Source organism: Sus scrofa, chromosome 7 (genome assembly GCF_054392235.1).
Source record: "Sus scrofa isolate SSC_HxYL_T2T_F1_AM1 chromosome 7, Sscrofa_HxYL_maternal_Yorkshire_Landrace_v2.0, whole genome shotgun sequence".
Lineage (NCBI taxonomy): Eukaryota > Metazoa > Chordata > Mammalia > Artiodactyla > Suidae > Sus > Sus scrofa.
The window spans coordinates 14,191,880-14,216,558 of record NC_139389.1 but is presented as its reverse complement, the minus strand read 5'-3'; the positions used below and the strand labels follow the sequence as shown (position 1 = coordinate 14,216,558).

Sequence of the window (24,679 nt, the reverse complement as noted above, 5' to 3'; positions counted from 1 at the left end):
ACAAATAACACACAAGGGAACCCCGATAAGGATATCAGCAGATTTCTCAGCAGAAACTCTGCAGGCCAGAAGGGAGAGGCATGATATACTTAACGTGATGAAAGGAAAAAAACTCCAACCAAGAATACTTTACCCAGCAAGGCTCTCATTCAGATTTGAAGGAGAAATCAAAAGCTTTACAGATAAGCAAAAGCTAAGAGAATTCAGCAACACTAAAGCAGCTTTACAACAAATACTAAAGGAACTTCTCTAGGCAGAAAAGAAAAGGCAGCAACCAGAAACAAAAATACCACAAATGACAAGGCTCACCAGTAAAGGTATATATACAGTAAAGATACGAAATCATCCATGCACAATTATGCCAACAAAATCAGAAATGGTGAGAAGAGGAGGGTACAAATGCAGGACGCTGTAGATGCACATGCAATTAAGAGACTAACAACTTAAAACACTCTCATATATATAGACTCATATCAAAACTTCAGAGTAACTGCAAACCAAAAATCTACAATTGATACACAAACAAATAAGATAAATGAACTCAAATACAACACTAAAGACAGTCATCAAACCACAAGAGAAGAGAACAAGAGAAGGGAAGAAGAAAGAGCAACAAAAAATACTTTAAATGGCTCTCTCAAGTGATATAACTGGGATGGTTTTTATTTTCTCCTTTATACTTGCCTGAATAATCCAAATTTTTACAACAAACTTGTGATACATTATAGTCAGATGAAAAACATTCATTTTGAAAAAACTAAAACATTTGACATTAATATCTTGAAATGACATCACAAAACCAAACAATCCCATGAGTTAGTCAGAACTTCAGCAGGTACTAAAACAAGTTTGGTGATTCTCACAGTAATTAAGTGAACTTGCACTATCAAATAATTAAACATATGATGACACTGCGATGCCATAATGTAGTACACACATAAGAATTGATAATGGAAACAAAGAGTCTTGAAATGGAGTCTAATACACATCTATTTGAAAAGAATGACCTTATCTATATGGTCAAGAAGACATTACCAATCATGGGCTAAGAGAAAGGATTATTTAATAAATGGTGCTAAAAATAGCAACTTAAGTATTTTAGGAGGAAATAAATCACTACCCCACAATGTACAACAATATAATTTTGGGTGGATTTAATTGATAAGTATAAAATCTATACTTAGGAGACCTAGAAACACATGTGAGTTTATCATCTAGGATTTAGAATACCTTTCTAAGCAAAATGCTAAAGGAAGGGAGTTCCCTGGTGGCATAGAGGTTAAGGTTCTGGCATTATCACTGATGTGGCTTGGGTCCAATTCCTGGCCTTGGAACTTCCACATGGTGCAAGCAAGGCTGAGAAAAAATGCTAAAGGAAGAAGATAAAGCAGAGAGAGAGAGAGAGACCAATTTTCTTATGAACACAATGTATCTCTCCAGTTATTTAGATCTTAATTTTCACTCACTCTCAGTTACCTATGGATGTTGGGACTCTGGATGCTTTTATTCTCTTTCTCATATTTTTATGTTCCAAGTTTTCTATAATGCTCATATAATCCTTTCATTAAATAATTATTTTAAAAATAAATATTTAATGAAAAGATTAATTTAAACAATCATATAAATACTAACAGGGTTTACCCTGTTAAGTCTCAAATGCTTAATGATAGTTAAATACTAAGAAGACATTTGTGCATGAACACTGACATGGCTCTATAGAAAGATTTCAGAAGAAGTCATGCTAGGATAGAGAAAAGGGAATGAAGGAGAGCTTAGAGAATATTTAATTTCCTTTAATAACGCTCTCAATTTAGCTTTGATATCATCTACCACAAATCCTTGCCTTCTCCTAATTAGCAGGGAATAGATTTTATTCTGCTGCACCACCGAAAGTCAAAGCAGCTTCTTGAAGTTTACTCAAAAAAATCCAGTGTACAGGAGGTGTTAGTCAAGCAGCTGCAGTCTTTGTTATCTGTGCACCTTTTTGATGGCCACTGAGGGATGGCAGGGACAGTGTGACCTTGACAGCAGCAACAGGCAGGCTCTAAAAGCAAGTGGCTGTGCATTGATGCTCCACAGTTCTGGGATGCATAAGAAATCTTTGTTACTTGGAATAATATCACCCTTTGGAGACATCACTGCTTTTTTTTTTTTTTTTAATACTTTCACTTTTTTAAATACTTTCAAATGTTGCCTGCAGACACAGCACAAGCTTAATGGCTCCACATTGATTCACTTTTGAAGAGAGTTCCAGCTCCATGAAATACACAAACCTATCAAGGGAAAAAGGGACACCTTACAGAAAGGGAAATGTGTGCTTCCCACTGCTGCCTGCCCCCTACATACAGTTACAGATCCTGAACCATTAAAGGTGGTTGAGGTGGAGTCACAGCCTCCTGGATCCAGAGAGTCCAGTCATTTATATCTGTATATTCCAAGTTAACATTCCTACTCAGAAATACATGGGTGGAGTTCCCATCATAGCTCAGTGGAAACGAATCTGACTAGCATCCATGAGGACGCAGGTTCAATCCCTGGCCTTGCTCAATGGGTTAAGGATCTGTGGTTGCCACGAGCTATGGTGTAGGTCACAGACATGACTCAGATCTGGCATTGCTGTGGCTGTGGCTTAGGGCATCATCTACAGCTCCGATTAGACCCGTAGCCTGGGATCCTCCATATGCCATGGGTGCAGGCCTAAAATAAAAAAGACAAGAAAGAAAGAGAGAAAGACAGAGAGAGAGAGACAGAGACAGAGACAGAGAGAGAGAGAAGGAGGGAGGGAGGGAAGGAAGGAAGGAAAGGAAAGGAAAGGAAAGGAAAGGAAAGGAAAGGAAAGGAAAGGAAAGGAAGAAAGAAAGAAGGGGAGGGGAGGGAGAAAGAAATACATAGGAGAGGTGAGAGCAATGCCACTGGCCTCAAAATATCCAAGGTCAACTGCAATTGCGAAGAAACAGAAATCTCTTCTCTTTTAAAGAAACACCTACATTAAAAGTTAGCCTCACCTCTCAACAAATAGTTTCAGCAACCTGAGTTTTTTTGTCTCTTCCAAAATGGAAAGAAGAATTGTGCACCTCAAACTGCTAGGAAATCAATACCCCCTTGTATCTCACTCCCACTCCTCACAAATTTAATCTACCAGAACATTCACAAAGTTCACTATACCAAACAGCAGTCAAAGTATCAGATTCATTAATGGCTGATATTTAGTCTTTAAAAACACAAAATAAAAGCAGATTTCCAAGGCCAAGACTGGATTCCTTCTTGTATCATTTCATTGAAACACAAGGTCACCCAGATATATCCTGTCGGGGTGGCAAAGAAGCAGAGTCCAGTGGTGAATCTGCTCAACCAGGTCCTGTTCAGTCTGCTACCTCATGCAGGAAGGCACTGCTGATCCCTTTTGCCCCTCTTGCAAAACTCTAAGGCAAGCAGAAATAGTAAAGTTAGGGAGTTCCCATCATGGCTCAGTGGTTCACGAATCTGACTAGGAACCATGAAGTTGCGGGTTAGATTCCTGGCCTCACTCAGTGGGTTAAGGATCCAGCGTTGCCGTGAGCTGTGGTGTAGGTTGCAGATGCGGCTCGGATCCCGCGTTGCTGTGGCTGTGGTGTAGGCCAGCAGCTATGGCTCTGATTCAACTCCTAGCCTGGGAACCTCCATATGCCGTGGGAGCAGCCCAAGAAATGGCAAAAAGACAAAAAAAAAGAAAAAAAAAGAAAAAGAAAAAAGAAAAGAAATAGTAAAGTCAGTTCTCACTTTGGAGGCAGAATAACTCTTTCCATTGTGTAGTACACGGCCCTAAATTGACACTCCCCAATTAGCTATTTATCTTCCTATCAGGAAGGTGAGCCAAAGGTGGTCAGGGAAACAAGAAACATTTACTCCAAAGCTGCCTAGAACTAAGGTGGCCCTATAAGGGTTGGAGGTCTGGTAGAATTGGGTATCCTGAGACTTAAATATGAAAGCCTTCAGTTTACTAAAGAGCACATTTTCAGCAAACTCAAAGAATACATTTTCAGCAAATGTTAATAATGAACATTGAGGTGGGGTGACGCAAGTGGAGGGAGAAGACTCAGGTCTCCTCCGTTTCTGAGAGTAGGTAGTGGTGACAATGGTATTCTACCTGTACAGGGAGAGATCCCACCAGGCTGTATGAAGACCTGTCACTGTGAAGTTCTGAATAACTGCTGCATATGGCTGCAAAAACTAACATTAGTAGCCATATTGGCTGACTCTACTCTCCAGTTCTAAGTGAATTGATTTATAACCCCCCTGGCATCACCTTGCTTTACTGTCCCAGACAGATGGGCAGTCACATGACAATGACAATTTTGACATGGCCAGGCCATGTGCTTGCCAACCAAACAGGTATCTAAGAAAAACTATGCACAGCAGACCTATCCCCTTTTACATCATCCCATTTTACCAGGAAGAATGTAAGGCAGAGGGTAGTTACATAACTGCCCAATATCACAGCTAGTGTGCTGTAGGGCCAAAAATTGAACCCAAGTGATCTAGCTCCAGAGTTCATACTCAACCACTGCACTGTGCTGTGTTGCAAAACTACCTACACCCTACTCAGATCAAAACAAAGAGTGAGCTTTGCCCAGTGAGACAAAAGAAAATTAGCCTCTACTAAGACTGTCACCCAAAGCCACAGACTTATAAACAATATGAGGCTGAGCCATCATCTTGTCCAATATCCAGTCCAGAACATAAATCCTTTCTATAAATCCCCTGACAGATCTTATATCTCTTAGTACTGCCACAAACACCGAAACCAATAAGAGGTAGTATTTATTAAACATGTATTTTGAGCAGGATTTTCCCAAAAGCTTCACATAAGGTATTGCATTCAATCCCTATCATGTAAGAAGTACAGAATCACCATTTTCATATAAAAAATTTAATTGTGAAAAGGTAAGTTATTTGTGTAGGATCACATACCCTGTAACTAGCAAACTCAAGACTGCCTACTGGAGAGCAGTCTAGGAGTGGAGACCAGGGTGCAAGCACTTGCCGGGGCAGGGCAGGGGTACACTATGCAGGGCCCAGATTATCCTCTGAGTGCCCTGGTGTGGCACGGGGTTGCTGCTGTGGTTGTTCTCTGTGCCATCACTTAATTCTTTCTGCAAGCTGCCTTTTAGCCCCCTCTCTTTATTTAATCAGTTTTATCTTTTACCCATTCAACAGACATTAACGATACTGATGCAGGCACCAAGGATAAACCAGTGGCAAAAACAGAAAGTCTTTCTCTCTTGGAGCTTGTATACTACTGGGGGCAGGAGGATAAGTGGGTAGGTGTCTGTGCATATGTGTGTGTGCACATGTGTGTGTGTAAAATATAAAGACAGAGATATCTAAATATCTCTATAATCCACATATATCTATAGATATCTGTCTATAGGTATACCTATCTATGGGTATCTTCTATTAAATGTATCTATATCTATCTGATACATCCATCTAATAGAGGGATTGACATAGACAGAAAACTTTGGTGATAAGTGAAAGTAAAGCAGAGTAAGAGAGACTGAGAGTGACAGAGTATAAGGAGGAAGATGGAATTTTATATTAGATGGTGAGGAAAGGCTTTGCTAATATAAGCAGAGACTTTAAATAGATATTTAATATATTTTTGGATCCTTATACCAGAGAAGGGATAGGGTCAGTATGTCTCATTTTAAAATCTCCAGAGTAATGTCCACATATCTTCATCCATTCATTCACCTTGGAGTGTCTTAGACAATAGTTCCTTTACGACTCTAGGGAAGACACAAAGATGAAGAATAATACCTAGATGTCTTGAGTTGTTTCCATGGGAAACAGACTCTGAGACTGAGACTCGTGTGAAGGAAGGAGTTTGTCAGGAGTGCACCAGAGACAACCCTGTGAGAGAGTGAGGAAAGCTGCACTGGGCAGAGGGACATGTTCACTAGTCTTACAGGGAGCCCTGGAGCTCAGATGGCCCTACAGAGGCCAGGAAGACAGGCATTTGGCTTTGCATCAACCCGTCGCTGGATGCAGGCTGTCCCTACAGACAGAGTGAAGTCTGGCTAGGCTGCTTCTCTCTGCAGAGGGCAACTGAAAGTGAGGGACTTCCACAACAGTAGTAGCCAACACTCCCAGCAACCGTGGAGATAAGTGAAGAAACACCTTGGTCCTGGAGGGGGTTTCTGCGATTCACCATAGCACCCATCACACTAACTTTGCCGAAAGCTTTCTAAGAAGGGGGTATCATGAGATAGTTAAGAACATGTTGAGTCAGAGTGCCTGGGTAAATCTCATCTCTCCCATCTGTCAATAGTATGACTGTGGGTTCCCCTGTCTGCAAAATTACAGTAATAATGGTTTCTACTTCCTAGGATGGTTCAGAAGATTAGATGAGTTGCTATATGCAAAGTGCTTAGAAAAGCACCCAGCATGCCATAGGAAGCATCAAAAAATGTTCAGATACAAATTTTCTCCTTTTGTTCTTAGAACATCTCCTATATATACTATTATTTCCATTTTAACAAACAGGTTTAGTTAACTCACTCAACCTTTCTTCCCTTCTCCGTTTTGTAGTCCACATAGTTTGGATGGGACTGGCCTCACCCCTCAACCTCTGGGAAAGGGCACGTGCCTTGGGCCTGGCCAATCAGAGCAGTGCAGACTCTGTTGCAGATTCTAAAACAAGCATCCACCTAAACTGAGACAAGAAATCCCTTAATTACAGCTTTCAGACTTTTATGAGAGTGTGTTCTTTCCTTGAAAATTCTAACTCCAAGGATCATATAAATATTCTGAATTTCCAGGAATCACCTTTTCTAAATTTTGGAGAGAACCAGCCCCAAAATGAAGCCAACTCAAAAGAAACAAAGCCAATATATGAGAGACAGTCTCCTAATGGCTGTGCTTGAGTTCCTGGATCCTGCCATGTCTGAAAACAACATTTTGGGTTTTGTAAAAACATGTATTAAGAAATCCCTTGGAGTTCCTGTTGTGGCTCAGTGATTAACAAATCCAACTAGGAACCATGAGGTTGCGGGTTTGATTCCCGGCCTTGCTCAGTGGGTTAAGGATCTGGTGTTGCTATAAGCTGTGGTGTAGTTCACAGACACGGCTTGGATCCTGCATTGCTGTGGCTCTGGCATAGGCCAGTGCGGGGAGCCGAGAAAATTCAGGGACTCAAAAAAAGGACCTTGCCTGATGGCAGAAAAACCTGAAGGCAGGTTCTTAACCAAGAAAGGGAGCTCACCTGAACGGTACAAGCTGAAGGTGGGCTTTTGGTCAGGAAAAAAGCTCACCTGAACGGTGCATGCCGAAGGTGAGCCTCTGGTCAGGAAGAAAGCCTGCCTGCACAGTACAAGCCGAGGGCAGGCCTCAGGTTACACAGCTCTCATTTTGATGTCTATGAGGAAGAATTTGGGCTTTCCTGGGAAAGCAATTTCCATGTTTGCACTGGAGAACATGGATTGTTTCTCAGGTGACCTAGTCTTTCCTGTTGTTTTATTTGTTATTCAGTTTTTCTCAGTCTTTCCTGATTATTTCCTTATTATTCTTATTTCCCATTCCTATTTTCCTGTGGTGATTTGTGACCTAACAAAATTACAACAATAGTATAATAAAAATTTCATCCTGAAGGACTTTTCCCCCATTTACATCCAACGTAGTTAAAACATAGTGTTTATCTATTAACTAGTTATATAGTGAACTTTAGAGTTAGGATTTTAATGGGTCCATAGAAGTTAGCCATATCTTACCCAAAAAACCTAGCTGTGAGTTTTGTCTTTGATTTTAAAAGCTTTTAAGTGATAGCTAGTTTAATTAAGTTGGTTTATATTTACTTACACGGTCTCCCTGCCATAATGCTTTGAAGATAAGCACCAGTCTACAAACAAAGTTTGTAAATGCTAATTCTTATGTTTTATGGCCTCTTCAAAGTACTCACTAAGTTTAGTTAAGATAGAGATCTTAAAACAGGATGCATAGCTGCTATACCATGTAATAGTTAACCAATGTACTTTTAACACTGTAATGCAATCTGTAATGAAAAACTGTCTATATAATCAACCACTGTTGCCAAAAAAGTTTGAGCAGTCCAGCACCCTGAAAGAAGGGACAAAGAGGCTGTCTCTGTAACTGTACATTCGCCAATGCTGTGTCCCTCTCCAATCGGGATGTATACTCCCTGGCCAGCAGCTACAGCTCTGATTAAACCCCTAGGCTGGGAACCTCCAAGTGCCGTGGGAGCAGCCCTAGAAAAGGCAAAAAAGGAAGATGTGGTATATATACACAATGGAATACTACTCAGCCATGAAAAAGAATGACATAATGCCATTTGCAGCAACCTGGATGGAACTAGAGAATCTCATCCTGAGTGAAATGAGCCAGAAAGACAACGACAAATACCATATGATATCACTTATACCTGGAATCTAATATCCAGCACAAATGAACATCTCCACAGAAAAGAAAATCATAGACTTGGAAAACAGACTTGTGGCTGCCTGATGGGAGAGGGAGGGAGTGGGAGGGATCGGGAGCTTGGGCTTATCAGACACAACTTAGAATAGATTTACAAGGAGATCCTGCTGAGTAGCATTGAGAACTATGTCTAGATACTCATGTTGCAACAGAACAAAGGGTGGGGGAAAAAATGTATACATGTAAGGATAACTTGATCCCCTTGCTGTACAGTGGGAAAATAAAACAAATCTTAAAAAAAAGAAAAAGAAAAGGCAAAAAAGCAAACACACACATACACACACACAAAAGAAAAAAGAAATCTCTTGAGTTTGAGTTGGATTTTTTCACTGGAAATACTTGCCCAGATCAGCATAGCTGAGCCAGCTAGAACTCAACTCTGAATTCTGTGGAAGGGATCCCAATGTAAAAAGAACAAAGCAATAAAAAGCAATCAACAACCACGGCCTAGGAGAGCCCTGTCAAAAGGAATGATAATCACTGATATGGATGTGATATGAATGTCACTTCACCTCTGGTCTTCCTCCCAGGCTAATCATAAGAAAAACATGAGGCACATTTCAACAGAGAGGAATTACACAAAGTATCCAATCAGTACTCTTCAAAACTGCCAGGATCATCAAAAACAAGTCTGAGAAACTGTCACAGGTAGAGGAGCCTAAGAAGACACAATAACTGAATGTAATGTAAATGTGGTAGCCTAGATGAGATCAGAAACAGAAAGGACATTATGCAGAAATTAATAAAATGTGGATAAAATACGGAGTTTAGCTAACTTTTTTAAAAAGAGGGTAAAATAACCACTGCATTCACTAGTTAGTCTTTGTTCTGACAGTTGAGACACCTGGGAAGATGATGGCCACTGGAGTTGCTTCCACTTTCCTGGATGATACCTTTTCATCACAAGGCCTCTTCCACTCATTCAGCACATGAGGCTCTGTGCAAGGTACTGGGCTCAGAGATGTGCAAGCTATGGCTTCACACTCAAGGAACCTCCAATCTAGGGAGCACCAGACAGAAAGGGTAGGTCTTTTGGCTCCAACAGTGGCTCTTAGACCCACTGCCTCCCCAGCAGAGCTATACTTAGAGCTTGGCTTGGAGCGATCAGTCCTTGGATTGCAGGTGGTTGGGTCATTTCAGGAGAGAGGAGGAAGAAGAAAAAGGAGTTGGCCCAGTTGGCTAACTCTGAGAAGTGACAAGAGGCTCTTAAACCCATACAAATATGCAATTCCTTTTCTTAAATTTCTGAGGCAGATATGCTTAAAAATTGAGAATCTTTCAGAATTTAGAAAGCAAATATGGTGAATTACAAAGACCTCCAGTAAGATCTGGAGCCATAATCAAATGTATTAGTATCACAAAGTAAAAGCAAATATTACTCAAAGTGGGATAAACATAATGATAATAAATAACCTCATATGAATTCCAGACAGGTTTTGCCACCAATGAATTTTGATGCCAAACAGAGTAATATTCTCAGTTTTCAGAGCTTTGTGATGTTAGAGTTTTGGATAAGGCATTACAGACCTGATTAACCTCATCTCATCCACACATTACTTGCAAGCTCCTAAACTTGAGCATGAATCACAATCACCTGGAGGACTTATTCAAACATGAAGTCCTACATGCAGAGTTTCTGACTCTGTAGGGCTGGAGCAGAGCTGAGAAGTGCTTTTCTGACAAGCTCCCAAGTGCATCACCTGAGCGGAGCTGCCCCTGGGTCACACTCAGGATCCACGGCTTTACTGGATAGAGACTTCTCACTCCACACTGAAGTGAAAAAAATCAATAAACACTCAAACCCATTTTTTATTTTCATAAAGTTTATCTCTCAAATGACCCCAGTGTGTATTTGACGATTCATAGCTGCCTGCCTGTTTGACACACAGAGGGACAGAAAGGCAGCTGGATACTTGTGAAAAGCTTGGTTGCCATGGGACTTTGATGGAATGTTACCCTGAAAAGCCCAAGCTAGGCTCTTCACTGGTACAGGAATCAAAACGGCAATTCTAAAGGGGATTGGGGAGAGGGAATAGACTTGATTTTAAAGAAAATTCCTTAATTGAAATTCCTTTCCTAAACCACTGTATCATGTTACTATAGGAAAAAAGAAAAAAGAAAACAACTTTGCAAACGATTTTCAAAAGTCCATTAAACATGAAAAATACTATTTTCCTTTTAACATACATAACACTTGGCCAACATGGAAACTAGCTGACATAGATCCACTTCCTTTGGGAATCAGGGAAGTTGTGCAAACTCTTGTGAGTTGATGCTCTTCATTTCTCTACTCACAAGCCAGTTGCTAACTTCAATACATCTCTTTATTGTCCCCCTACATTGTTTTCCAACTCTACCCCTCCATCTTTATTTTCTAGATCTTACGAAACCCAGAAAAATCTCTCCTCCTCTACTCTATTTCAGTTCTGAGGGGGTGGGGGGGAATGGTCAAATTTGTAAGTAAAAGCTAGTATAAGTCAACACAAACACAAAATGGCTACCCACTTTCAGATTCTAATCCTGATTCCAGTTTTAAGGATGGGGCCTATAAATGGATTTTTAACATTCTCTCTGTTTTATGCCTTATATGTGTTTATATTTCCATATGCCTTAACTATCCTTTAAAATAAAAATGAACCCTGTTTCTAGAAAAGACCAGGTTGGTATTCGTCTCCTAAAAGTATATGCCTCCCATACTTACGCTACCTAACTCCGTGAAAATAAGCAAAGACTCCCATAGCTCACTCAGTATCTGAGAAGACCACTGGCCAGCAGGAGGTACATCTCCCTCATCCAGGCGCCACTGTGGTGAAATCATGCCGTCAGTGACAGAATGTGTACTCACTGGTGCCTGCTACGTGGCCCTGCTCACTAGACTAGGGGTACGAAGATAACTAATTTGGTCCCTACCCCCAAGGGACTCAGTGTCTCTTAAAGGGCTCCCTTCCTTTGGGTTAATTATTGTTCTTTCTGTGTAGCCCTTTTAAAATGCAACTACCCATCAGTAAAATGAATAGTACAACATGCTATGCATTTGTTCCTCAGATCTTTTCTCTCAATCCTAAAGTATCTGTGAGAAAAGACAACTTTTAAAGAAAATTATTCTCACAAACCTCTGGAAATAAATACAATGACTCACAGACCCCAGTTTAAGAAAAACTCAACTCTGTCACCTTAAAACTCACCTTGATGTAACTGCGGTCCTGTGACCAAGAGCCACTCACCTGCCATTCCTTCTGTAAAGCACTAGATGGCGCCAGAAAACTGCCTCATCAGAGTAACTGCACAAGCTGTTGAGGAGGCTGATGAGGTCTCCTTTCTCATCAAATGGCCTCACCGTCTCACACCGAGGGCTTCAGATTTTCTCTCATAAGTATCATTTTCCTCAAGAGCTAAAGAAACAAAAGAATCTGATATTCTAACAAAAGAAGCACCTATCATCAGCATCATCAACATTCTGATTTAATTGTAAGGTGCCAGCAATGTGGCTTCAAGGCAACTCCATGATTTTTTTTTTTTTTATTTTTGGTTGTGCCCAAGGCATGTGGAAGTTCCAGGGCCAGGGATCGAACCCACGCCACAGCAGCAACCCAAGCCACTGCAGTGACAATGCCAGCTCCTTAACCTGCTGTACCACAAGAGAACTTCTGGCAACTTCATGATTTTCGCAGCAACTCAGAGTTCTCATTTCCTCATATACTAATTAGATCCAGAATCGCATCTAGCCCTCTGAAAGGAATTTGTGAGTACCAAATGCCATAATGGATTTGAAAGGCTTTTGTGAAGTGTGACGGGTTATTTATTAATTGCCATTAGCACATATTTCCCTCTGAGATCAGAGCTTGTCCTGAGGCAACACAGGCTGTGGAGGGAAAAGCGGTTTCTCTGAAGAACGCATGAGGTGCTCTGCCCAGGAATGCAGTGTTTCCATTAAGCTCGGCCAACCAACATATTCAATAGCATACAGTGAGGGAACAGAAGTGTTATTCAGTTTCTGGACACCAGAGATTTTTTTTCTCCCCACTCTCTAGTTAAAAGTATCACCCCAGACTCAGTTCCAGTCTCAGGCAGAAGCATCAGCACACTCATTCCCTGTCCTCTCTGAAAACTCCAAGAGAAACTGAGCCCTAAGCAAAATGGTGAAATAGGTGAAAATAAGTCTCTAAAACCTTCCTCTTCATCCATATCCTGATTTAACTTTTCCCCCACAGATAATCCTGCACCATCACTTTTACCCAGGCTGTCCCTATTGGGTTGGGAAATGAACAGAAAAAGGAATAAAGGCTCAGTACATTAGCCTTTCCAAACACATCTGTATTTTAAATTAGAATGGTAACAAAAGGATGGTGTTTCATCCAAAGGAATAAATCTCTAACAGTTGAATGTGAGGCACTGTGGAGAGAGAAATTTTAAGTTACTGTCTCTTCACTTCAGTTTCACTTCAGAAAAGTCATCTCTCATAGTTTTGTTTTGTTTTTTGTTTTTTGTTTTTAGGGCTGCAACAGTGGCATATGGAAGTTCCCAGGCTAGGGGTCAAATCAGAGCTGCACCTGCCACCCTACACCACAGTCACAGCAACTTAGATCCAAGCTGAGCCTGCAACCTTCACCACAGCTCATGGCAACAGGAGATCCTAACCCACTGAGCAAGGCCAGGACTGAACCTGCATCCTCATGGATACTAGCTGGGTTTCTTACAGCCTGCACCACCATGGGAACTCCTCTCAAAGCTTTTAATAAAAGGCCCAGCCAGCTTTTTCTCCTTCTGCCCTCCCTCCGCCCCTCCCCCCACAACTTTTTCTCTCTGGTCAATGCAACTGATCACACTCTGAAATGCACCTATTGTGCTATCCTTTCCTCTGTGCCCCTCAGCAATCACACTTTTGAGTTTACAGGATCTTTCTGACCCTAAACTCACTGTTGACATTCTCCTCCCTCCCTATACATACATGCTCAACAGAAATCAAGCTGGCCTCCATGTAAGTACCAGAACTATAACTCTTTACACTAATTTATAATTAACAAAGTATTTCTATCCAACAGGTAAAGGGAGGAAAACAAGATACAGTAAATTACCTGAGGTCACAGGACTAACCAGCAGCAAGATTCAGACCCAAACGTAGACCCCTGGCACCCAGCAGCCCAAGGACTGTTCTGGAAGCAATGGAAGAAGAACCTGAAGGCCAGAATGACACTGCCATGGAAATGCTCTAATGCCCCACACATACACCTCCAGGCTCACAGACTTCCCACAGGGACCAAAGGCAAATCATATCTACACCCAGCACTGGTGTCCTCACTATCAATGGGGGTAGGGGAAGGAGACTGAAGATAGAAGTACTATCTCAGCCCCCTGGTCCCCTTAACTATTTAAGACAAATTCCACTCTGAGCTGAACAGACCAGTACCAATTCCATACCCACATTCAACCTTGGACTGTGGATACCTTAAAAAACCAAGAGAGAGGGCAGGAAAGAATTTCTCTAGAAAGCAAAAAAAAACTGGACAATAAAACCATGTTCTTGATTCCAGATTTCTTAATCCTCCCTAAGGATAGCTCATGTAAAAACAGTATTCTAGGATGTTGTGAAAGAAGGGGAAGCACCACATACTTTTTGAGTTTTCACTAAAATCCCCTAAATTCACTAAAGAAGGGAAAGCAGCACATACTTTTTGAGTTTCCACTAAAATCCCCTACTATGATTTAACCATACAGCCACCAACACCCTTTCCTCCCATTAGAACATTCCTAATAGGACTTCCTCTTTAGCCCACAGCAGAGCTATGCCAGTCCCAGGCCAGCCCCCTCCTGACTCCACACAGCAAAGCCTCTGTAAGAGCTGCCACTCCTTCCCCACTGGGGAGAGCCCAGGGCTGGGGAAGAGATTCTCTGCCATAAACAAGGAATGAAGCACCTGAACACCTTTCAGTCCTGTTTCCACAAGAAGGAGGAGGTAAACGGGAATAAGAAATGAAAAGAGGGAGTTCCCATCATGGCTCAGTGGTAACAAAACTGACTATATCCATGAGGATGAGAGTTCCACCCCTGGCCTCGCTCAATGGGTTAAGGATCTGGTGTTGTGTGTGAGCTGTGATGTAGATCACAGACATGGCTCAGACCTAACGTTGCTATGGCTGAGGTATAGGCCAGCACCTACAGCTTCAATTCTACCCCTTGCCTGGGTACTTCCATATGCCACAGGTGTGGCTCTAAAAGAAAGCAATGAAGAGTTATTGAGGAGGGCCACCCATTTCTGAGGGTGCAGTTCTACCAGTGGCCCCTCTAAAAGCTCCCCATCCACAGGAAATAAGCTTTTTCTTTTTGTCTGTTTGTTTAGGGCCGCACCTGAGGCACATGGAAGTTCCCAGGCTAGGGGTCAAATTGAAGCTGTAGCTGCTGGCCTACACCACAGCTTACTGCAACACCGGATCCTTAACCCACTGAGTGAGGCCAGGGATGGAACCCCTGTCCTCATGGATACTAGTCAGGTTCCTTAACTGCTGAGCTGCTAGGGAACTCCAGGAAATGCTTTCATCTGAGAGCTGGGAAGGTTGCCCTGGCTCTGGAGGGCACCCCGCCCCCCACTCTACCCTGCCCTATCATATCCTATACCTAGAGATGACTTCCACCCAAAACATCCAAAGGCAAGAAAAGAAACAAGGCCAGAAGCCTATGTTGAATCATCTTAAGATACCAGGACACCTGGTTGGCACAAAAGTGAAGCTGCAGCCACTATGTTTTAGTGTTTACTTCCTGAACTGCAGAGCAATACCCGGAGCACACCATTGTTTCCAAAGGCCCAGTAGACACCGCATAGACTTGCACATAGCTGGGCATATGGATATACACATATTTATATATATATATATATTATTTACGTATATTTCTCGGTATATATGTACACATATACCTATACGGTCGCTTCTCTGTATCCTCTAGAGATTTGTTCCAGGACACTTAATATCAAAACTCGTGGACGCACAAGTTCTTCACTTAAAATCCTAAGAGCAGAGTTCTCCCAACCTCCGCGAGTTCCGCCTTCCTTGGGTTCCTCCCTCCACCCGTTCCGCCCTCTATGGGTTCCGCCCTCCGCCGGTTCCGCCCTCTGTGGGTTCCGCCCTCCGCCGGTTCCGCCCTCCGCTGGTTCTGCCTCCCATTGATGGGAAATTGAAACAGGCCTTCAAGTGTGGGGACTAACCGGGACTACAAAGGAAACGAAAATTACCATACCCTATACTGCTGTAAACTTTTCTACCTTTATCAAAAACTTTTGCATGTGTGACTGTATTGTTTCATTCCTAACTCACGAGGTAGATTGGGCAGATGTCCTGAGGAACCCTACTTCGCAGTTGAGGAAATTAAACTTCAAATACAGTGTGCTTGGTTTGGATCATAGCTAGAATGCAGATATAATGATATCCGTGTCATCCTGCACTCAACTGATATTGTTTAGTAATTGTACAACCATGTGTGGTGCAGTTTGGGATAGAAATGTTCCATCTTCATAAATCCATTTTGAAAATTATTGTTGCTGATAATACACTTGCAGATCATTTTTATCTCTATAACTGAAGTTGGAATAGAAATGAGCAAAAATTATCTGGATACTACCTATCTTAAAGTAGCCATTTGATCTATTACTCTCAACCCTACCTGCATTTAGGAATCAACCAAGGATCTTTTTTAAAATATCAATGCCTGGACTTCACAACCCTGAGTATTTGAAGTAGACTATCTGCAGATGGATAGGGCAAAGTAATTTTTCAAAGTTCTTCGGAGGTTGTTAACAAACTTAGGTGGCATGGGAGTATACAATGTCACCCAAAGCCAGATCACTTTGCACATTTTGTGTGTGCACATGTCCTATTTGTATACCCCAAATATCCCCAAGTTTACCAGCTATTCAGGGGTCACCCTTTTCAGTGGGTGGCATGCAGCTGGCATTGCTGTGAGCTGTGGTTTGGGCCGACAGCTACAAGTCTGATTTAAACCCTAGCCTGGGAACTTCCATATGCCAGGTGCAGCTCTTTAAAAAAAAAAAAAAAAAAAAAAAAAAAAAAAAAGGCTGGATCTACCTACCATCTAACATATGCTGAGAAACCTAATCACCTCTCTGACATGTTTAAGGAGTCCAGGAAACATGTTTTCTTGGTTCCTATCACTCCAAATTCCTGCTGTTGATGCTGTCTCAGTCCTACTTACCATTTTGCTTCCTGCAAATGCTGACCTGTTTCCTCATTCCATCCCCTCACTTTGGCCACCACCTTCCTACCTCCTTTCAACACCCAAAGCAACTCTATCACTACTACTTCATGGAACAAGCCTTTACTAAAAGCTTAGGTTTAGGATGCCATCTTTCTACCAAGCGACCACTCAAGCAAACTCACATTCCCTTAATTTTATTACACAAAGCAATTTAGCACTTTGGTCTCATCTTCTCCTCTAGATCATTCTAGGAAGCACGATCTCTCTCTTTTTTTTTTTTTTTTTTTTTTCCTTACCAAAATGATCTATGCAAGTATTTTCCTAAACAAAAGATAAGTTACCTTCAGCATCTGACAGAAGCTTTGAAATTACTATTTTTCTTTGACTTGTCACAGACTGTAGAATGTGATCCCTTCCCTCACCACTTTTTTATATACATATTTATATATGTAATTTGGGGGAGGGGCAGGAGATCACTGGCTGTCATGTGAAAGAGTGGTTAGATCCTGAGGAAATATGGGACCTAACAAGCAAGTTTTAGAGAGTCCATAGCAAAGAGACAGCTCAGAAGCACATGGAGACGGCCTGAGAGAATTCAGCAATTCCAAGGAGCAGTCAGAAAAGGCTAATTGGTGGGCCAAAAGTGAAGGGATTGAGCACTAAGCTAGCAGAGAATGTCCCAAGGCCAATTTCATTGAAGGCAACCTAAGATCTTTCCTCAGCAATCAAAAATATTTACCAGAAGAAATCTACAATCCCAGGAAGCTATGCAGTGCTGGACACTGAGCTGGGTATTTTATCACAACAAGCCTTCAAGACAGAATTCTTTGGCCAAGATGCCTTCCAGACAACCCATCTATCTCCAGATTACAAGATCTTCCTAATCAGTTTTTGGTAAAAGAAGGAAGGCAGCCTCCTACTCATAACCTTCTGGGTATTAACTAGCAAACCAGTGATCCTGGACTGTATGTAATGATATCTGCTGCTCCGTTTGGCAGAATGCCCAACAAGTCAAGATGATTTTGGGAACAGGATATCTTCCCATGAGGGATGATCTAGAAGTGGGGAGCTTCAAGAGAACAAAAAAGTCATCTGTTTCACTTCTTCATGACAGAAAGGAACTGGGGCCCAAGTGGGAGATAATGTTTTTGGATGCTCAGCTTCTTAGTGGCACAGTTGAGGCTACTTGGTTTCCCAGCTTGCAGTTGTGGAATCTTTTGTGAACTTACCAGCTGCCATAAAGTGTACCTTTAATTCATCTTAATTGTCCTTAATAGTAGAAGAAGCCTTAAGATGCAAAATGGACTGTATTTCAGTAACAAAATCATCATGGGGAAGAAATATGTTTCCTGACACAAGTGCCATTTCCTTTCTGGCTACACTGCTGTCTTCTCTCTTTCCTCCTGTTACCACATCCCCCTACCCACTCCCACCCCCAGCTAATATATATAACAATGCCTGAAAACAGAGCATGTCTTCTTCCGACTGCCCGTGAAAACTGCCTAGAAAAAGGCAATGATTCAGTCTGACCCCAGATTGAATGAGTAACAAAAAAAACCCAAGCCCTTGGAGTTCAGTGGTGGCCTACCAGTTAAGGATCCGGTGTTATCACTGCTGTAGTGTAGGTTTTGATCCCTGGCCTGAGAACTTCTGCATGCCATGGGCTCTGCCAAAAAAAAAAAAAAAAAAAATACAGAGCCCTGAACAAAACATGACCTTTGTTTTATTGGCCTAAGAGATTTTATTCTAGCATATTTTCTAAACTTCATCACCTCTAGATCTGCTGCTTGCTCTGCTAAAAATGTGGGAAAAGATAAATAAGTTCTAACCTTGCCTATTAAACCATGAGCTTATAAAATTTCCAGCATGCTGCTAAAATATCAGGCAATCTTCAAAGGATGTTTATCTTAAACACACACACACACACACACACACAAGCATAAATTTTGGAGCTGGGCACAGTGAACGTGACAGTGAATTGAGTGGGAATCGGGAGGCCTAGATGTAATGCCAGCTCTCCTGTTGATTGACACCATCCCAGTGGGCCTTGTTACCTTACCTGAAATCAAGAACTGGACTAATGACCCCTAAAACTCCTCCACCCACAAGTTTCTGTGATTCCATATATTCATATGGATATCCTCTGTGATGTCCTGAGTGATGTGACTTAGGCTGGGTCATCCAAAATGATGGACTTGCCTCCTTGAGTTACCTTGGCGAAGCATATTAAGAAACTGAATGTTGCTAAGAAAAATTAAGGTTGAAAATTAGGGTCACCCTACTTGCCCCAGAGTCTGCTCTGCTTGGAAGGAAAACCTCAGAAGCCAGTGGCCATGGGTCATTATGAAGGTTGTGGGATTCCTTCCTCACAGAACAAGTGCCACCCTGCCCAGCACAACAGGAACCTCTCTTCAGAGGGCACTCAACCCATCCAACCCCCACCTACTTTCCTTGGAATTTTCTTTATAATGTTGTTTATAAATATTTAATGATATCCCGCCCCTGCTTATCTTAAATCGATGTACCAGGCATGACTCTTCCTGATCCACAGCCAGAAAAATAAAGATTCAGACAATTAATGGCTACTTTATTGATGTTTTGCTGAGCAAGGAAGAAAAGGCAGAAGAGGAGACTCAAATAGGAAGATGTCATTGAAAATATTGAATGAAAGAACCATAATACTAATTAAAAAAAAAAACCATTGGCTATTATCAAGTCAGGATCAGGTAATCCATTGAGAAGGAGCTGAGCAGTGCCCATATGTTAGATTAATTATGGGAGATGGTGGGTAAGTTGTATGACCTGACTAAGAGAGTGTATATTTCTCAAGTGCATGCATTCAAGAGACCTATAACAGTCCACACCTGAACTAATGCATGGCACCATGACAACCTTCAAACATGCCTCAACCTCAAACATGACAAAAATATTGTAATCAGTGTGGCCTCAAAGTAGTCAACACATCACTGCCAAAAAAAAAAAAAAAAAAAAAAAATCACTGACAGTATTTAGGATGCATTCTTTTTATTATTTTACTTATTTATTTATTTATTTACTTATTTATTTATTGCTGCATTCTCGACATGGAAGTTCCCAGGCCAGAGATCGAATCCGAGCCACAGCTATGACCTATGCCGCAACTGCAGCATTGCCAGAAACTTAACCCACTGCACCAGCCGGGGATCAAACTAGCAATGCCACAGAGCCGAGCCAGATCATTGGCCAGCTATGTCACAACAGAGACTCCTTAGGATGCATTCTTGCTATCACAAAGCTCAAAGGTGGCAGGAGGCAGAAATTTCGTTGTGCTTTTCCCTTTCTCCCTTTCATTGTAGATCTTGAGGGTACCAAGTGGTATGAGCTAAATGTTTGTGTCCCCTGACCTCCCCAAATTAACACATGGAAGCCGTAATTCCCAATGTGATATTATTTGCAGGCGGGGCATTTGGAAGATACTTAGGTTTAGATGAAGACACAAGGGTAGGGCTCCCATGATGGAATTAACATCCTCATATGAGGGGATGAGAGCTCAGCACTCTCTGAGGTCATATGAGTGACAGCCTACAAGCCAGGAGAAGCCTCAGAATGATCTTTGCCAGGACCTTAATCTTGGACTTCCCAGCCTCCAGAACTGTCAGGAGGCTGAGAAATACATTTCCATTGTTTGAATTCCCCAGTCTCCGGTGTTTTGTTATGGCAGCACAAGCTGACAAACACAGCAAGACCCGGAAGTCACAGTCCTTCTATTAAATTCTTTACCAAGGCCTTAGGTGCCTGACAAAGTGCAGGGGATATCTTAAAGCCTGAGTTTAATCAGCACCATAAAGCTGGTCAAATAAATCCCAAAGGTGCAGGTTACCAAGTTTTCCAGATAAACAGACCTCTGCTGCCTTCTCATTCCTCTAATTTCCCATATGGAGGTTTTTTTCACAGACCAGGAGGCAGATCTGGGCTCCTCTGACTCATCTGACCCTTTGGCTTTTCCACCGTGATCTGCCAGCCGTCATTCATCCCTGAGTTACACGCCATTGTGGACTTTTCAGATTTTTGTCTTGTTTCTTAAATTTATCTTCTCCCTGAAGATCAGTTATAAGCATCTAAAGTGCAGACACCACACCTTAGTTGATTTCAGCCTCCACAAAGCCTGGCACAATTCTGAGCAAGTAATAGAGAATCACTAGGTATTGGATTCATTTGTCAAATAAAGAGCAACAGTTTTTGCGGTCAGGTGTAGAGCAACAATTTGTTACAGGCCCCACCTGTTTCAAGAAAAGGCATGCCATCTTTTTCAGACAGGATAAAGAGCTTTGCCCTTACTCAGAATCGCATCATTGCCGAATAGATAGGCCTAAGACAAGTTACTTAACCTCTCAGAGTCTTTCTTCATCATCCTATAGGAAACCACCCTATTTCATTCGTGGTCTTAAAGAATAGCAAAGATATTCCCTACAAAGCACCTAGCACTGTGATCAGAGCATAAAGATAGCCAACAAATACAACTTCCTGCCCGGTCCACACTCCCCACCCAACACCACCCCTTCTGTAGGGCTTTAGGGACCACATCTGCATTTTCCCACTTTTCTTAGGAGGGGTTCTGTGGACCCTGAAAAATGCTACCTAACAATCCAACCAAGGCATCTCCATATTCAACCACTGAATCAAAATGAGGCCAACATATAATTCACAAAAGTATTCAGAAACATGTGTCTCAAAGAATATATGAAACAAGACCACCAGAAGGGCTATTTTTTGCCTTGGCTTGAACAGAGTAAAGGCCTAAGAGAAATGTTTTGTTAGATGAATGGTTTCAGTGCCTTCAGGGGCGCTGAAAAATATCAGTTTCATAGTCTAAGCAATAAAAACCAACTTCTGTATCTCTTCCATCTGACTCCACATTCCTGGTGACCAGGTGGTTTCCATAGTGCCCAGGAAAGCCTCTCAATAAATATGAACTAGGGAAAAACAGACCAGGAAAAACTCTACTCATCTTCCTTTCTGGCTTAGCCATTTAACTCTGAAAGGTCAGAGGCCTTTGTGTTTCACCTGTTCCTGTGGAAACCCCCAGGGAGGACTGGCCCCTGTTTAGCCTATTTCAAACTTGTAGTCAGGTGTTAACATTTTCTAACTATGAAAGATCAACTGTCCCAAATTCCAACACCCTGAGGGAAGAAAGTTAATCATAGGTGGCCTCCCGCTGTGTCACCCATCCCAACAAGAGTTTTTGCAACAATATATCCCCTGAGAACTTTCTAGTTCCTTCCCAGCAAAAGTAATGTCTATTCTCGCAATCATCATCTTTCTCTGGCTCTCTCTCCCCGTGATATTTTTTTGCCTGAAAACCTCCCCAGGTCTCTTGTCAGAATACTTCCGTCTACATTGCCTGCTAGTTTGTCTGTACCTTTCCCGGATCCCTTACTACGTTCTGACATGTGTTATGGTTGCTTGAAAAGGCCATCCTCCTGCATATGGTAAGCACCTTAAGAGCACGGACTGTGTCTCAGCTGTTATCACCCTTCCCCTGCGCTTCCTGACCCACAGTGATCTTTCAACACAGGCTGATGAATTGGCTGGACCAGAGTTCTCCATACCACTTTGGTTGTTCATATGTGCATAAAACCAAGTCCTGGGGACTTCTTTCTTCTTTATAGCATCAGGAAAGAGCATTTTTAGACAGGAAAGAAGTACAGGGACCAGAGGAGAAAGGAAGCTAGAGAGAAGACTGAAAATTTTCTTCTGTGAGGCCCTATCGTAAAGCACAGGAAAGTATATCCACTCTCGGGATAGACCATGATGGAAGATAATACCAGAAAGGGAGTATATATATATATATATATATACATATACACACATGTATGTATGACTGGGTCACTTTGCTGTAACAGAAATTGGCACAGCATTGTAAATCAACTATACTTCTTTAATAAAAATAAATTTCAGAGTTCCCGTCATGGTTCAGCAGGTTAAGAACCCAACATTTTGCTCGTGAAGAGGCAGATTCGATCCCTGGCCTCGCTCAGTGGGTTAAGGACCCAGCATTACCGTGAGCTGTGATGTATGTCACACAGACTTGGCTCGGATCTGGCGTTGGTGTGGCTGTGCTGCAGGCTAGCAGCTACAGTTCCAATTCAACTCCTAGACCAGGAACTTCCATATGCCATGGGTGCAGACTTAAAAAATTACTTTTTTAAATAAAAATGAAAGAAAAGCTTTCTTCTGTAATATCCATAGCTATACTTCTGTCTGACACATCCGCAGTTGGCATAGTGCTCCATTACCTCCTCAGCTATGACTAAGAGACTGGTTTTACCTGCAAAGCAACTCACTCACACTGGAGCTTTCAAAGGCTTCCTGGATTGCTGAAGAGAATGACATTGCCTTTCAATTTAGAATCCTTTTTACTATAATCTCAAAGCATTTTCTAACTACAGAACCAATCTTGATTAAATCATATATTCAATTTGTCTCCAGCCCACAATTCCTAATATTCAGGTCTTTGGAGGCAGGATGAGCTGAGACTCTGAAGAAGGAAACAGTGTCCTGCAAAACCAGGACTTCCCACACTGCTCTCTCCATGCAGCTACCCTTCCTCTGGTCACTGGCAGGCTGGCCCCGCAGCTGCTACAGTCCCCCACTTTAACGCATGATGTTGCCTGGGAAGCAATGCTGGGAACCTTTTGGCAGCGGCTTTCTGACATATGTTCCCACGGCCAGAACAATGACGAGGCTCCTTTCAGCTCTCTTTCAACCCTAGCAGGTTTGGAGAATGCTCTTTGTGAGGCCTGGCTGAGTCACAGAAGGACGCAGGGCTTGGACTGCCCCCCTCCTGTTTTCCCCACCAGGATGCCTAAGGCATTTGCATATGGTGACTCCTCTGCCAGGCTCTTTACAAAAGCAAAAGAAAGGCATTTTTTCCTTTTCAGGGCCAGGTGGCTTGGACGATTAGAGTTTGTTGCATTAGCAAGAGCAGCCTGAGATTAGGCAGAAAGGCCAGTTCCCCGCTAGTGATTCCACCCAGGGCTTATTTGAAGAAGCTGAGTAGCCAGGGGCTCTACAACTGCATCTGAATTCAATCCAGGCAGAGCACCACACTTCTCCAAGGCGGGAGGAATCAAGGCTTTAGATTAGTTTCAGACCTTTGCAGAGACCCCAGCCTGACTTGCACAACTAAGATACTATCTGGGGATTGTCACCTCTATTAGGGGACAACACATCCTAGACCCCACCCCCACCCCCACCCCCCACTCCACCCCACATACACATCCTCAAAAACAAAGGCACAGGGGTATGTTTATTCATATCCACTGTGGTTTATGGCCCCACCATGGGCTCTGTTATGGGCTCTGTTACTGAAATAGAAGCCCAGAGGTCATTCTGGTTGCTTCACTTCTCCCCATATCTAGTGGGTTTATTCTATCTAAGTGGCTCTCTTGCCCTTCCTCTATTCTCCATTCTGTTTTTCCCAAGCTATATGCAGCTGATTGTATTAGGTTCATTGCTTTTCTTCTGGCCTCTCCGTGAACCTCCTTCCACAAAGCTTCCAGAAGAATTTTTCCAACGTTCAAGTCCAGTTCCATCACTCCCTTGCTCAAAATTCTTCAGCAGTGTCCATTCATCTTGGAGATGACTCCTTCAGGCAGCTTCAGGAGTTGGTTCTTTCCTACCTGTTCATTTACCCTTATATTCCAACTTCCCCCTAGACTTCAGTGACTCTAAGTGGCTTTGGGCTCAGCATCCCTACTGGGCTCCTATATTCCTCTTTTCCCTAGAATGAATCCACTCTCTGTTTTTTTTCCCAGTTCTCAAGACCACCAAATCTTTGACTGATTTGCCCAATTTCCTGGTGTTCCCCACACCCAAACCAGGACACATTAGTCCATTCTTACCTTTGTTTCCAAAATCAGTCAAGGTTAGCAAACTTTTAAGAAGTTCATTTTGCCCACCCCATCATCCCCAAACAAGAAAACCTTAAGGGCTATCCCACAGAGTGAAATCTAAGAATGAA

At 42.3% G+C, this 24,679-nt stretch overlaps 1 protein-coding gene across 12 annotated transcripts in view; it reads right to left on the bottom strand.

Annotated features, from left to right (window-relative positions):
• LOC110261733 (uncharacterized) overlaps positions 1-24,679 on the bottom strand; it is a 1,083,992-nt gene that overhangs the window by 1,030,204 nt on the left and 29,109 nt on the right. For 8 of the 12 annotated variants that reach the window (XR_014809661.1, XM_084967484.1, XM_084967486.1 and 5 more), the window contains exons 1-2: positions 15,383-15,526; positions 11,697-11,864 (exon numbers count right to left, since the gene is read on the bottom strand). Coding sequence is in view for 9 of the 12 variants with exons in the window: in XM_084967484.1 (XP_084823610.1) it covers positions 11,697-11,703 (7 nt within the window). In the remaining 3 variants the exon portion in view is untranslated. Of the gene's footprint in view, positions 1-11,696; positions 11,865-15,382; positions 15,527-24,679 lie in introns of those variants that run through there. The other 4 variants (XM_084967493.1, XM_084967494.1, XM_084967491.1 and 1 more) reach the window with 1 other exon arrangement.